The sequence below is a fragment of the Miniopterus natalensis genome, chromosome 5 (assembly GCF_054644295.1).
Source record: "Miniopterus natalensis isolate mMinNat1 chromosome 5, mMinNat1.hap1, whole genome shotgun sequence".
NCBI classification, from domain to species: domain Eukaryota; kingdom Metazoa; phylum Chordata; class Mammalia; order Chiroptera; family Miniopteridae; genus Miniopterus; species Miniopterus natalensis.
The window spans coordinates 11,521,917-11,539,030 of record NC_142085.1 but is presented as its reverse complement, the minus strand read 5'-3'; the positions used below and the strand labels follow the sequence as shown (position 1 = coordinate 11,539,030).

The 17,114-nt window shown below is 35.7% G+C and overlaps 1 protein-coding gene across 1 annotated transcript in view; it reads right to left on the bottom strand.

The window, feature by feature from the left end:
• The window catches only part of ZFAND3 (zinc finger AN1-type containing 3), a 315,800-nt gene that overhangs the window by 60,182 nt on the left and 238,504 nt on the right, over positions 1 to 17,114 (bottom strand). Inside the window, exon 4 of the mRNA XM_087817371.1 lies at positions 2,404 to 2,469. Within this exon, the coding sequence (XP_087673497.1) occupies positions 2,404 to 2,469 (66 nt within the window). The remainder of the gene's footprint in view (positions 1 to 2,403; positions 2,470 to 17,114) is intronic.

The following is a 17,114-nucleotide window of genomic DNA, read 5'->3' as shown; positions in this document are numbered from 1 at the left end:
ACTTGATAGCCTTTAATATCCAGGCTGAGAAATCTCAACTTTCCTTCAGGCTTTTTAGAAGATGACCTGCACATAGCATTAATTTCCATCCAAGCCAGAAATTCTCAATCTTCTAGTTAAGAGGTATGTAGTCACTTAAAAGAAGGCCTGGAAACATGTGACTGAGAGCTAAATCCTCACTTATCATTTCACTTTATGGAGACCCAAAAATATTACCATCAGTTCCTACTATAATACTAAAATGCAACAAAGAGTAACCAACATAAAATCAGTTAATGAAACTAGATATAGCAATGAATTCTGGAATTTCTAATCTACTCTTCTTTCTACTTAAATTACCTACTGATTTGTTATCCACAGCATTTAATGGTTGGCCATTGTATACACATAATCTTTAATGATAAGATTACACTGTAAGAACAATTAGCTTTAAGGATCTATTATGTGAGCTTTAAGTATATTATTTTTTACATCAAACCTATGAGATAGATTTATCATCCAATTTTACAGATGAAGAACAAATTTTGAGATGCTGACTTATTTCCTTAAAATCACATTTTGTAAGATGGAAGACTAGGATCTGAAACCAGATCTGCTTTTAGAACTCACATTTTAAACACAACTTCATTATATGCTGTATTTTCAAATATTTGTTTCTCTTTCTCCCTATTTCATTCAATGATGTATTTTTCCACTGTCTGGCTAGGAGTATAATTATAATACAGTGTGATAAACAGTAACATGATGTAGTGCAAAACAACACAGGCTTTAGCATCTGAAAGAGCTGTGTGCAAGTCCTGGTTCTATTACTTACTAGCAATATTACCTCAGGAAATGTACTTAATTTTCTGAGTACCTACTTTGCCATCTGAAAAGAGGAATAACTCTCTTGCATAATTGTTCTAAAGATTAAGTGGCCATGTATGTAAAGCATATTGAATGGTGCCTGGTAATACAGTTAGCAATAAATGTTACTTTATTTTCAGATACACAAAACAATATGGAGAGAGAAGAAAACAGACCTGCCTAGAAGATGAAGGACACAAGTACATGATATTCAAAGAAGGATTCCTACTAGCTTCAGTGTTGAAGCTGAGCACATGAGTCTCTTTCCTAAATCTCTCAGGATGACCCAATGTGCTTGAGGCTCACTCCTTGACTGCTACCTAAACATATTGGTAGTGCTAACAATAAACCCTGTGCCAAGACTGGAAGGAAAGAAGACAGACTAAAGTACACTGCGTGTGTGAAACATTGGAACTGATATTAAAGGGCTCTGAATGTTTTCAAGCTTCTAGCTGGAGTGGGTAGATAGCTGGCTCTGACTTCCAACTGGCTAATCAGGACAGTCTGTCTCACTCCAGGGCACAGTTCTCTTCCATCTCTATCAGGAACTGCCCAGTGGAGGTTGGGTACTAAGGACAGGAGGGATGAGCATGCCAGGACCATCTCACATAGCTCTGCCTCAAAATTAGTCATGTGGCGCAGAAGAGTAAAATTAAGTTCCTCAGAGTTCAATGCCTGGATGTTACTCAGAAATTCTGCAAGGACAGGCCTGTTTCAGGTTTTACATCAAAACTATGAGCATTTAAAAGGGCTGAGGTTTCAGTGTAAATCTGTACACAGAAATAGTTTGGGCTATTTTTGTTGAAAAGTTAAAAGGACTTTTTAAATTATGAAAAATATTTTGTGACCTTTAGAAAAACAATATAATTATTTTGACTCTTCCAAATATAATCCTTGAGCTATTTTAAATAGCAGGCAGCATTATTGGAAAAGGCAAATACTGTTTAAAATAAATTAAGCTATAGGCTAAGGTAGCAATGGCCATTATGACTGCTTTTTAGAGAGCTACAAGATTCATGACTTCATATTCAATAAAAATGTCACCGATGCACAAAGATTTGGGGGAGGCTTTATGTATCTGAAAAGAATGATTTCAGCATACCCCACGGCTTGAAGATGAAGGAGAGAAAATAAATTTCCAAAACTATTAGGATATTCTAATAGTCAAGTTAAAAACCTGATTATCTGTACTACAACTTTTTCCACTCTCCATTATTTAAATAATGTTTTTTAGTAAGTCCAAGACTTAGACAAATTACCCACAAGCTAAAAACTGGGCAAGGTATGTTTCATGTTTTAATATTCTTCAGACATTAGGAAGTAGGTAAATTGTCTACTCTTGGTTTTAGCTGCCAGCTTAACTCAGTCAATCTGACCTCCAAGAGGACCACTTTGACCTCTGCTCACACTCCATTCCCAATATTAAGCACATAATACATCACTTCAAAATTGATGGAAGAAATTAGCACTCTGGCAAGGATACCACATTAAAATCAGTAGCTAATTTCTGTGAAGAATTCAGATAAGAATGAATCCAGATAAGAATGATGTACGTACCTGTACCACAGGATCTTTTGGTTGGTGTGATTAACGAGACATGAGCTGTGTCTGTGCATGGCCCACCTACAAACAGAAAGGCAGGCACATCAGTCAGGACATACCCACTACATGCCCATAGCTGCTATCTTGGATAAAGAGAAATCTAAAACGGCAGCATCAACCTGCAAATATGCATAAGAGGGTAGTAGGAAAGATGGAGAAGGTGATGGTAGTGGTAGATTAACTTAGTTCAGCAATTTAAATCCATATTCTTTCTACATTAGACATGCTTTTCATAAAAAAAAAAAATTTGAGTCTCACATAATGTTAAAAAGTTAAAGGATAAAATTTTAACTAGAATTCCAGTCTAGGTGAGAAGAAATTACCCACAAGTTTGGGGAGATGAGCTTTTCCACAAAGTGATAAGCAGGAGTACTCCCTCTTAGGCTGATCTCAGTGGTCACCCAATCTTTGAATTTATTGCAAAACTAGCCTTGTTGGGGGGGGGGGGCTGCCTAAGGAACAACAAATTGCTTTTCAGAAAAAATAAAGATCATTTTAATATATAAAGAGAGTATTGGGACCAAGAAAGAAATGTCCAGTTTAATTACAAGAATATGGCATGAAGAGGGCCTTCGTGGAATCTTTAAGGGCCCAGGCATCTGATGAATAGGCGTAATTCAAGATTATGCAAAAGCTAGTTAGTCAGTAGGTGAAGGCTTGAAAAGCAATAATTTCAAGATCACCAACAAATTCTTAAGTTGGTTTAGAATCAGGACTGCCAACAAATTCTTAAGTTGATATTGATATATACCCAACTCCCCATCGACCACGCCCTAACTTCTGAAATAGGAAGTTACTATATAAACATAAAGACTAGTGGTTTTTTTATATGCCCTGGGAGAGGCAGGGGTGATGATCATAAAGGAACAGAACACATAGGCAAATGTTACACATATACTCTGAAAAGGGTCCATAGGTGACCATGACTAGCAAAGGTAAACCTGATTAACTGGCAGAGTTACATGCCACGTTGGACAAGACTTCGTATCACTGAAGTTACTCATCAATAAGGAAAGAAAGATGAAAGAACTCTGAGACCTATTCTAAAGAGTTTATGCCACCGAAATCCATGGGTTTAGGGACCTGGAAGTCACACCTAAGAGTTCACTGTTAGTCCACTCTTTCCTACACCAAGGCTGTAACAGCAGTTTGGCAAACCTTAGTGAGTGTTAAGAAGACACAGAGGGGAAATGGGAAAAGAGAGGAAAACCTAATTAAGTGTATTGTTAATGTCAAAGGGCACTTAGCAAATAACTTACTATTTGCCACCATGGGTTAGTCTTGTGCTCAAGGAGTTTATAATCTTGTTAGGAGGGCAAAACTGTGTGAATGAAGAACAATACTTGACTGCAATAAAGAGCTGGATCAAAAACAATCACGTGTCAAAGACTATGGAACAAGTAATGAACGTCAAATGCAACCAGGACGAAGGATATTCATCATTGGCCAGCACCACACGGAAATAGGTCTCAAGAATTTGAAAATGAGGCAAGAATAAATTAGAAGTTAGAAAGACCAAAAGAGCAGGGCATTTTTCCATAAAGATCACATTCCCCAGAGAAAGCTTAACATACTAAAATTCCAGAGGGCCAAATCGGGCAACTGTGACATGAAAATAGGCAACATGGAGCGCTGGCCGGGTGGCTGAGTTGGCTGGAGCATCGTCCCAGACACCAATTGGTTGTGGGGTCGATTCCCATTCAGGACACATACCTGGGTTGTGGGTTCGATCCCCAGTCAGGCATGTATGGGAAGCAACCCATCAATATTCCTCTCTCACATCGATGTCTTTATCTCAATCTTTGTCTCTGTCTCCCCCCGCCACTTTCCTCTCTCTCTTAAATCAATAAACACATCCTCGGGTGAGGATTAAAAAAAAGAAAGAAAATAAGCAACGTGGGGAGACAATGAGCTACAGACGCCACATCCTTGAGAACTCTCTTCTGGGCACTGTCTTCTATAGCTTCATAAACACATTGTAGCTCCTGCTTCCCTAGAGGTTTGGTTTTTGTTTGTTTGCATTCTTATTTCTAGGAAAATACAGGCTTTTATATAAGACTCAGTTTAAGTCCTGAACTCTTCAGTTTCTCTAACAAAAAATAGGGTTAGCAAAATGGCTTATAAACCACAGTGTTGATGAGAATCATCTGTATAAAAAGATTTCTTACACTATACAGTTTTATATTTTGTATCACTACTTCCTCTTTCACCAGATTTTACACTCCCTAGGGCCAAGACCCACTTTGTTATCTACTCTTGGGTTACGACTCTGTGGACAGAGGGCACTTAAAGGCATTCATTAAAGTCACTGCAGCCCTGACCAGGTGGCTCGGTGACTGGAGCGTGATCCTGTACAAGAAAGAATTGTGGGTTTGATTTCTGGTCAGGGTGCATACCTAGGTGCAGGTTTGACCTCCGGTCAGGGCTCGTACAGGAAACAACCAACCAATGTTTTTCTCACTCTCGCTCTCTTTCTCTCTCTCTCCCCCTCTCCCTCCTCCTCCTCTCTCTCTAAAACCAATAAATATATCCTTGGGTATGAAAAAAAAAAAAAATAATGCAAGCTGCTTGACTCAATCAGGAGACTAATGTGCATTTATTAAAATCTTTTTAAAAAATATTTTTATTGATTTTTAGAGAGTGGGGAAGGGGGGGAGAGAGAAACATCAACGTAAGCGTGGAACACTGATTGGCTGCCTCCTGCACACCCCTTACAGGGAATCGGGCCTGCAACCTGGGCCCTAACTGGTAATCGAACAGGCAACCTTTCGGTACACAGGACGACACTCAACCAACTGAGCCACATTCAGGGCTATTAAAACCTTTTAAAAACTGAGGTATAACAATAAGGGATAAAATGGTAAAATGAAGTATACAAGTCTTAAATGTACATCCTGAAGAGTTTAAACACTTGTGTAATGACTATCACATAAAAATATTGGAACATTGTCGGAATCCAGGAAGTTCAAGGGAACATTTTTAAAATAGATTCCCAGACTCTGACTGAAAATTTTGATGCAGTAGGTTGGAGTGGGCAAAGAAAGAGACAAATGTGCATTTTTAAACCATCTGAGCACAATATAAATATTAACAACTCATTTAGTTTCAGTCTCTGATAACAATTTCTTTAATTCTCAGCTCAGTATCTGACCAAGATCACTGAGTTCCCACAACATAGTGAGCTGCACAGAGAACAAGAGTCAATAATGGCTTAACCACCAGAATACTTTTTAAAAAGAACATAAAATAATTCATCCAGTAAAATTATGAGAAGGGAGAAATCAGTCAAATCAAAATCCCTAAAGAAATTTGGCTGGGATTCATGAATTAAGACTCCCATGTTTACAAATGCAAACTTTACCTCATCTGTAGGTTTAGAGTTTATCCTCTCTAAAACTCCTAATGAATGAATTTCTGCAGGTTTGGCAAGTGTGTAAATAACTTTAAGGCTACTTAGCACACATATCTAAACATGCATCATCATGAAACTGTTCTCTAGAGAGCTTGTTAAACTAACAATCCAATCCAATATATTCGCTACATTACAGTAAAGTACAAATAGAACCAAAGCTGAGCCAAAACAAATTGACAGCAAGAGTAACTGGCAGTGATAATATATCCCACGCTCTGATAATTGTACAATATTATAAACAGAGAGCTTGGAATTTAGTTTGGTCTGGCAGACTATAACCTATGAAACTCTTTAAAAATCCAGAATAGAAGCATATGAACACTATACATGTATTCTACAGTGGTGTCACACAAAATCTGGTGTCACACAAAATTCTTGTACTCTCAAATAAAAGAAGTAGCCACAGGAGATATGATGTATACTCTTTACACAATTAATTCCAAATCAACTCCATTAAAATGAATACAGGAAATTAGAGGCCACTCAAGGGGAACCTTTTTAGGTTTCTGTCCACAATAAAAATATAACAGGAGTCCCACGTGGTTATAGCAAACAAAATAATTTTGACAGTTGATGGTAAGGGTCAAAGTCAGGGCATCTGCTCTATCAAGAAACGCTGTTGGCCTTTTTTACTGGGCTAATCCTGAGAGAGGGGCTGGCATATGGTTCCACAAATCATTGTAAACCTACTCTTGGCCTTTCTTCCTCTTCTTCCCAAGCAGCAGGGTGAACAGAGCAATAACTTAAGAGCAAGGTGAGAAAGCCTATTTTTTGTTTTTAAATTTATCTTTATTGTTGAAAGTATTACAGATATTCCCCCCTTTTTCCCCCACTGATCCCCTCCACCCCCCTTCCACACTCCCCCAAGGCCTTCACCACACTTTTATCTGTGTCTATGGGTTATGCGTATATGCATATAAGTTCTTTGATTAATCTCTCCCCCTCCAAACCCCCATCCCCGCCTGCCCACTGAGATTTATCAGTCTGTTCCATGCTTCTGTCTCTGGATCTATTTTGTTCCTCAGTCTATCTGTTTATTAGATTCCACAGATGAGTGAGATCATGTAAAACTGAATCAGAAGAATCAGGAAACCTGAATAGGCCAATAACAACTGATGAAATCAAAGCAGCAATAAAAAAACTCCCAGCAAACAAAAGCCCTGGTCTGGATGGCTTCACAGGGGAGCTTTCTAATTCTTTAAGTTGTAGGGTTAGATAGTTTACTAAAAATTTGTCTTGCTTTTTGAAGGAGGCCTGTAGTGCTATGAACTTACCTCTTAGGACAGCTTTCGCTGTGTCCCATAGATTTTCGGTTGTCGTGTGTTCATTTTCATTTGTTTCCAGGAAGTTTTTTATTTCTTTCTTATCTTATTGGTAACCCATTCATTGTTTAATAACATGCTATTTAGCTCCCATGTGTCTGAATGTTTTTGAGTGTTTTTACTGTAGAAAGCCTCTTGATGACTGGATTTATTGGTGAACTGTGTGCATGTGTGTGTGTGTATCTGTTTTTAGTGGGATCAGGTTGGAAAAATAAATGTATTTCTAAGCACAGAATGATTCCCATCATTACCTTCTAGCCTATACTAGTGGCAATTGCGTTTGAAATAAGTTTGGGATTTAAAAAATTTTTTTAAAAAGCATAAAGTTCCTTCCTTAATGTGACAGGCTCTCTGGGGACTCTGAACCAGAAAACAAGATTAACCACCTGAATTAACTTTCAGCCAATCACCATGAGTGCTTTTTGCTTTCTTTTGCTAAAACAAATATCTGAATTTTTTTCAAGTTTCTTCATTATCTGAAGATATTTAATAACAGACCATCATTTTGCATTTGATACTATATTCAAGAGGATGTTTTCCTAAGTTTCAACAATTTAGAGTCTGGAATTTGCAAGTAAATAATGTCTGTGGTAGCCTGTGGTTTGTGACCAGAAATCTTAATACTCTATCTTGTCTTCTAGGAATGTTTCTATTCTGGTATTAAAGGTGTCATACATAATGCAGCACTATGGATTGCATTTGCAATTCCACATGAGAGACATGAAATGAAATTCTTCAGCTTTATTCCCAACACCTAGAACTCTTTATAGCATCTGCAATAGGGTGGTGGATTTTCTTGGGGAAATAGTACTGATTTCAAGCCTGTAAAGCTGAAGACGGGTTAAATCTACATACTAACTTCACTGTAACCTGAAAAACCAGAAGGACTGAAAAAAGGTATCCCATTAACTATCAACATTTACATTTCAAGCTAAAGTGGCAGAATTCTTAATTTTTTCCCCCCAGCTGTAGAGTTACTGAGCATGTCAAAAAACCCTGAGCTATCCATGTGTAATCTACCCCATAGACTGAATGAAGACTATGATTCAGGAAAAGTAGAACACATGGAGGGCAGCTGCATTTAGGCTGGCAATCAATTTAGGCACTTAAAATTTAAGGCCGAATAAATACAGACAAATAGTATTTTCTCCTTAACCTTGAAAATAGAGATGAACAATCTACCCAGAAAGCTTTTGCTAAAACAGCTGTGATGACTGGTCATTTTCAGTTCCTAGTTCCACTAGCCCTCACTGGCTACAGTTACACCATGTGCTAAAACACATCAATTAGGACAAATGGACTGTCAAGGAGTCATTCAGCTAAAAATTGCCAGAAGCTCAATAATCAAACAAATATTCTATCAGCTCCTTCGTGCTAACTGCAAAACATTAATACACAAAATAGCCATTCCTTTTGCAGATTTATAACACTTCAATATTCTTGCTTAATTAACATGACATTTACATAACAGTATCTAATTAATTTCCAACTAAAGGCACTGTGGGCTAATTAGAAATGCATCATCCTTTTTCAACCAGCTTGTCAATTCCACTCTATCTTATTCTGCACATTGTTTACTTTTGCAGCATCCAACTTTTGCAGGCTCACAGTTCCAAAGATGATTTCGGACAACAGACTCAGGAGGTATAATTCTCCACCCTCTCTAGACATTCATATCTTATTGAGAGTTTTTTGATGAGGCCTCTCAAAAAAAATATCCATGTAATGGAGATAATGAAATAAGCTACACTGTCTCCTGATGTGACCATATTAAGCATGTAAAACTATCTTTTAAAAATCAAACAGTCTGTACTTCTTCAGCAGTAAAACAATTCTTTTAAAAGCCTTTGATGTACACATGAAGACTTAAAAGAGTAAATGGTAACAAATGAGTATCAGGAACAGATCAGAATGTACAGAAAATAAGCCACTCTCCAGGAAGGAAAACCCTATCCTCACCCTAAGCCTACAATTCATGAATCGTTTTAATCAGAAAGGACGTAACTAATCTGTCTACATAATTGAGTTTGAAAAGCACCATCGATTAAAAACAAGGATACAGAAAGATATAATGATTAGGAATCTAAGTTTACAGAAAATCTTCAGCACAGATAATAGCCCTCCCACTTCTCCAAATGAAACTCCCAAATTAAAGCATTTACAAAGCTTGTTGCACAACCTAAGTGTTAATCTCTCAGAAGTTCCAACCCTAACTCATCTCACACCATGTAGATCTAAATGAGAGATTCATGAGAAAGGGATTTTTCAAAGAGGGGCAAAGTTGCTATTGGTAGCTATCTATTTTGCTAATAAAAGACTTCTCAACAAAATTTTATTACCATTCCACACCCACTCCCCTAAATATTACAGTGCTGGGCAGTTTTACAAATATTAGTGTGTGCGCGCGTGCATGAGCATGCGCATGCACTACAGAACTTATTAGCATATTGCTCAAAAGAAACAAAATTAAAAATTCTCCCATACCACCTTCCCCAGGGAAAACCATTACAAGCAAAATGAAATCAGGAATGCTTTCCATTTGCCCTGTACAGCAGAGTGGCCATCCCTATTAGGATGTGTTTTGGAAGAAATGCCCTCTTCTAAACAAGCAATGACCTTAATGGAATGAGCCTCAGGGTAGCGACAAAGTTTTACTTATCTTGGTAATCTAACACATCAGGTGTTTAAAAATATTTTTCAATAGGGCATATAGTTGATAATATTGTAATAACTAAATTTGGTGCCAGGTGGATACTAGACGTATTGGGGGGATAACTTTGTAAAGTATATAAATGTGTGATCACTGTGTTGTACACCTAAAACTAATGTAATACTGTATGTCAACTGTAATTGAAAAATAAATTTAAAAATAAAACTATTAAAAACTGGAAATTTGCTTAGAAAGTAGATTTCAGGTACTCTCATCACAAAAATATGGTAACTAAGAAAAATACATATTAATTAGCTTAACTGTAATAATCACTATATATCAAATCAGCCTGTTGTATACCTTAAGAATATACTATTTTATTTAAAAGTAAATAAAAACTAAACAAAATATATGTTTTTCACTATTAAATAAAAATGATCCAGGCCAAAAGCAATGACTGGTCATACATAATTATTCAAAGGGAAATGGAACTCTGAATAAACACAGTTGATTTTCACCGTATTTACATGCTGATCTAGCACAGCAACTCTGAAACATCCTGGTCTTGGAATCTTTTTACATTTAAAAATTATTAAGGAGACTAAAGAAGTTTTGTTTATGTGGGTTATATCTATTGATGTTTACCTGATCTGAAATTAAAACTGAAAAAAATTTTAAAATATATCCTCATTTAAAATTCACAAAAATAATTACATGTCAACATAATGTTTTATGAAAAATAATTATAATTTTTTTTTTAAACTATGAGAGTGGCCTGGCTTAAAGACACCTGGATTTTCACATCTGTATCTACATTCAATCTGTTTCAATGTATTGTTTATATAAAGCATATGAAGAAAAAACACTCTCACGCAGATAAGTAATTGAAAAAGGAAGGACCTTGGGACCCTCTATGGGTCCTTGAACCACACTTTGAGAAACAATGGTATAGAACAAAACAGTGAACCTAAAGGTTAATACAATTTCCAGTTTCTCCATACTTTCCTCACATGCCAACTGGTTTATTTTAGTCTTGCAGAAACCAACTGATATACTAGCATAAATAACAGCAATAGGTTTGCCCATTTTCAACAAAATGATATTATTTCAGTAAATAAAGGGAAGAGGCAGTGGAATAAACTCTACAGTCATTATTTCAACCCAGGATATTTTATTTCTGCTACTTATAGGAAGAGTAAAAACATGTTTCATGGAACTCAAAGGATTCTGAGCAAGCAGTTAAATATGTTCGATTTTAGTTTTTCAGACCAATCTCTTACCTAGAACCATGATGAACAAAACAGAGCTTCCCATATATTAAAATACTAACTGATAAACACCCACCACCAATACTCCAAATTGTGATGGCATGCAATAGCAATTAACACTGAAATTCTAAGCCACTATCTTGGAGATCAAAACTAAAAACCCTTTTTTGAGAGGTTAAAACATCACCTGGATAATAAAGTCAGTTCTATTTTTAGACACTTTCGTTTCTCTCTTTGACAAAGCATATTTAATATGGATATGAAATCAGGAGCTGTCACTTCTCCAATTTAGGCTTCAGTTCTGACTTTACAGGCTTAACTAAGGCCCAATTCAGAATTCTATATTTGCATTTTACCATCAACATGAGCATGAATCTCGTAACATTAATGGAGAAACAAACTCAGCATCAGAAGAGCTTTTATTTTTTGACATAGTTCAGCTACCAAGAGCATTTTCATAAACCTTGGCCTGCATCAGCCTTCTTCGGGCTGCAATGCCTACTTCAGAAAGGGAAATGACTTGTGTATGTTCTTCAGAGAAAATGGAAAAAGATAACTATTTAGGCCATAGGAATTGCCCCATGAACACTTAAAAAGAATTTGGAGCCCTGGCCGATGTGGCTCAGTGGTTAGAGTGTCGGCTCATGCACCTAAAGGGTCAGCGGTTCGCTCCCCATTCCCGGTTGGGGTGCGTGTGGGAGGCAACCAGTCGATGTGCCTCTGTCACACAGATGCTTCTCTGTCTCTCTCTCTGTCTCTGTCTCCCCCCCCCCCTTCCCTTCCACTATCTTTCTGAAAAGCAATGGAAAAAATATCCTTGCGTGAGGATTAACAAAAAAAGAAAAAGAATTTTGAACACTGGTGCTCTTCTTCCCTGTCCCTTTGCTGAGCCTCCCAGAGGCGGCTGTATCACAGTTGGCGATGTTTTCAGAGTGACACTGAATGGAAGGTACCGTAGTCCAACATTTTTGATTCACAAAGAATGCTAGTAGGTCTTACTAACAGGACCTCTTTTTGCAAGTAATAGTTGAAAATGTCACAATTTGAATTATGTAGAAAAGTGTTTATATCAATATTTTGGAATTTAAAAAATTACTTAACAAGGTAGAATCTTATTGTTGTTTTTATTAAGTCTAAAGCATCATCCTTTTGATAGATGAAAAATTTAAATGGTTACGAAATAACAGCACATGAATATAAAATGTAAAGATATATGTAGCCATTTTTTTGGCATTGGCAGCTCTGAATTTTTGGAAAGAAATTTACAAACACAAAATATATTCATGTAAGGTTGAAATAACTACCTCTAACACACCCAAATTAATGTCCCCTATTATAATATGTGTTTTCTTCTGGCCAAACACTTCTGTCATAATAAAGCTTAGGTTTAGTTTAAAATCAGCACAGTGTCACCCTTTACCCATGTCTACACAAAATAAAAACAGTATGACAACTGCAAAGGGCTAAAGCTGTGTGACATGTGGTTGTTCACTATGAACTTTACTTTCTGCATTTGCAAAGAGGGGGCAGTGATAATGTTATTTCAAAACCTAGGCTGAATATCAAAACTGTATAATCTCATAAGTGCCCAAGTAAATCTTTACAGGAAACTAACCTTTCAGATTCATAGACTTCTAAAGGGACCCTTGAAAAGAAGTGTTTAAAGTTTGCCAATCTTCTCTCTTGCAAAGGGGAATCTTGAAGGGATAAGTTCAGCTGAGAAAAAACTGTTATTTCACAACAGGTAGGTGGCTATTTGCACAGTTAAAAAAAAAAAAAGTCTTCCATTATTTTAAAAGCTCTGTTAAAAATGATCACCACAATAAGGCAACCAAATTTCTAAATGTGACAGGGAAATTGCCTTTTTGAGTTGCTTCATGTTGAGGTTATGAAATGGCACAGAAAATATACTAAAAAATATTAAGCAGCTGTTCAAAATCAGGTTCAGGAAATGAGAAGCCTCTCTTTAATGTATCAAAAGATGTGAAGTAGGCTTCTAAAAGAAAGAAAAATAAAGAAGCTTTTCTAAACATTTAAATCAGTGTTTAATGAGTATTGCCTTGCCAAACACTATGCTGGGTGCTATGGGGCACAGGAAAGTAGCATAAAATAAAATGCCTGCTAATTTTGGGTTTAGTCTGTAAACTGGTACAGAGAGATGACATTCTCATATCAAAGAGGTAACAAGACAATATGAGATTAGATGTTATAGGTAAGAATTACAGGAATTCCCTGGAGGAAGGAATCAGTACGGATAAAATGGTTCTGAGGTGGTCTTCAAAGGACATGAATAAAAATAGTAGTATGAGTGCCATGGTGTCTTTTGGGGACAAGGGTCTGGTTTGGTTCAGAGCTCAGCATCAGTGCTAGGAAGAAAAGGTAGGCCAGATATAACAAGGGTCCAGACTATGAAGGAGGATGTCTTCAAGATTAAGAATCTGGGTGACCAAATAGGTAGCGATGAAGCAATATAAGAATTTCCTCCTTTTTGGTTTAACAGAATATCAATGGGAGATTCATCTGACAAATTTATGGACTAGAACAAGATTAGAAGCAAGAACAGTCTAAAGATTAGGGCTGCAATCCTATAGAAACACAGGACAATGACAACTTCCCAGACCTTTAATATTTCTCCATTGTATTTAACTAGAGGATCATAAACAAAGACTAATTAGAAAATATGAACAATATCAGAGTAATTAAGATTAAGATTTAGTTTGTGTACTTAGATAATATATACTCTGAAATTAAGAAGCTATTTAATAGAAGAAATTTTAAAAATAATACTATGTATAATTTCATTCTAGTAAATTTAGAAATCTAGAAAAAATGGATTTTTATAACAGTACTGATTGCTAAAATTAACTTTAAATGAGGTAGAAAATATGAGTAGTCCAATATCAGACATTAGACCAATCAGTTTTATGAATAAGTTCTACATGCCTTCAAAGAATAGATATATAATGTCAGAACATAAAAGAAAAGGCTATGTTAAAGCACAGGAAAGATTAAAAGCTTTCCACATGTACATCACACATAAACACACACATACACAAAATTAGCTCACTTATTAAAAAGGTGTAAAATTTAAAGTAAAATTAGCATTTTGAATTCAGCAGTATATGAAAGAACTAGTGAACCAGTAGGGTTTATTCAAGGAATGCAAAGATGGTTTAACATTGGTGTATTAAATTAGGAGATTACATATTAAATGAGAAATCCATATGACTATTTCAATTGGTGCTGAAAAAGCATTTTATAAAACTCAACACTTAGCAAGATATAAACAGAAGAGTTTCCTTAATCTGATAAATAACACCTACAAGAAATCTACTGCAAACACTATATTTGTGCCAATCCTACTAGAAGTAGTCTCATCAGAGTTAGGAATGAGAAAAAGAAAAAATATAAAGCTGTAAAGAAGAAATTCTAGCAAGAAATGTATAAGGTTTATATTAAGAAAATAATGAATCTTTACTCAGGTATATATAAAGTGAATAAATGAAGACAAATGATATAACTATGTGAGAAGACTCAATAGTGTATTAAAACGTTCAGTTATTCCCAAATAAATTTATATATTCAATGTAATCCCAATCAAAACCACACTGTAACCTCCACAAGCTGACTATAAAATTCATCAATAAGAGAAAGTACAGCCCTGGCTGGGTTGGCTCAGTTAGAGTGTTGGCCTGCAAACTGAAGGGTTCTGGGTCTAATTCTCAGTCAAGAGCATGTATCTCAGTTGCAGGTTCCCCATCCCTGCTTGGGGTGCATATGGGATGGTCACCAATCGATGTCTCTCCTCCCCTCCCCCCACACACACAATCTCTCTAGAAATCAGTGAAAAAAGAATCCTCAGGTGAGGATTTTTAAACAAAGGAAAATACAAAAGTATAGCCAACAAAATGTAAAACATGAACTAAGGAGGAGGCGCTCTACTGGACATATATACCTCATATCATATACAAAATAAATTCCAGATGGATTCCAGAGCTAAATAAATTAAAAGATAAACTATAAAAGTATTAAAATATATATAGAAAAATATCTTTATTACCCTGTAATGGAGAAACCCTTCTAAGAAATACACAAATCCAGAAGACAAAAGACCAACAGACTTGAATTTTGAAGTTTGTATACTTTCTTATGGAATCTAAGGCATCCAAATAAAAAATAAAAGCCAAGTGACATACCAGAAGAAAATACTTGTAAGATATATAACAAAGATTTATTATTCAGAATAGGAGTTTCCACAAATCAGTAAGAAAAAGATAGCTAATAAATAAGCAAAGAATACAGGTAGGCAAATCACTGGAGGCATAAATAACTAAGAAACATATGAGAGAATGCTCAATTTCACTATCAGATGTCAGGGAAATGCAAGTTAAAATGAACTATTCTTTTGTTGTTGCCACAAAAAAAAAAAAAAGAAAGAAAGAAAAAAAGGAAACTTAACATTGGTAAAAGTATGGGAAACAGTCTCAAACACTATTCTTAGGAGTATAAAATGGTAATGTAATTTTGGAAATTAATTTGGCCATGTATATCAAATTTAAAATATACATATTCTCTGACTTGTTAATTCCTCTTCCATGCACCATTAGTCATTTAAAAAATTTTTACTTCACATGGTTTATAGTAATAAAATATTAGAAACATCTCAAGAGAAAACAGTAATTATATGGAATACTATGGAGCAATTTTTAAAAAATTAGGCAAACCTCTTTGTGCTGATCTGGAAAAATCTCTAAAATATATTGTTAAATTAAAAAGCAGGTTAAAAAACAATATGTATATGCCCTGCCGGCATGGCTCAACTGTTGAGCATCGATCTACGATCCAGGAGATCGAGGTTCAACATTCTGGTCAGGACACATGCCCGGGTTTCGGGCTCCATCCCCAGCAGGGGATTTGCAGGGGGCAGCCGATCAATGACTCTCTCTCATCATTGATGTTTCTACCTCTCTCCGCCTCTCCCTTCCTCTCTCTAAACTCAATATAAATACATTTTAAAAACACAACAAACTATTTATAGATAGTATACTCTCATTTGTATAAAAATAAAGAAAACCTTAAATGTATGTCAATGTGTATATAACTGCAGAGCAAAGAATATATAACCCAAAATGAATATGCAGTGCTTATCTCTGAAAAGTGTGGGAATTTGGTGGGGGTGAAGATATTAAAGGAGTATTTTCACCTTCTATTCTATATAAATCTGCATGTCTTTAACTTTACTTGTATTCTTAAAAACAGGATTAAAACTTTTTCAAAGGGGGGGGAGGAACAGCAAATGAATAATTTAAAAATCATGGTGGTGTTCTTTATTTGGCCTTTATTTCAACTACAAGTTGAAGGTCAAATGACACTAAGTGCTTGAACAGTTTCAACCCAGCTAACATTATAAAAGAGAAATCATTTCCATAAGAAAACACTGCTAAATTGCTCAAGTTCTCCTAGATTTTGATAGGAATTAATTTAAGGATCCCATACACCGATTCTTGGTGAATTACGGCCATTCAATTCAATACTGCATGTAACTGTACATTATCATCCTGGACTGCTAAGTATCAATCTTTTTAGAACACAGCCCTAATAAAAGCAGCATGCTTTACAGACTCAGCTTCAAAATAAATAAATGCACTGGAAAAAAAAAACACACGTCTTTAAATTAAAATCAAAAGAGACATTTAAAGTTTGAGTATTTTTCATTATGGGAAAGAATCTTACACTCTGAGACTATTATATATCAGAAAAGCTCCATCTGTTGTACAATTATCTCTGATAAACGGCCTTAATTCTTAGAGCTTCATTAGAGAAAAGGGAAGAGAAAGACACATACAGAGAGAAATGTAAATAAATCTCCCCACAATATTTTATGTAAAACCAGCCCAGCAGGAAGTCATAAAATATTTTTAATAGGTAATATTTTCTAAGTGTTCTACTAGAATAAACCAGCTTGTTTTTGACCAGTATCTGGTCTTCTGAAGTAGGCATACTACAAAAAAGGG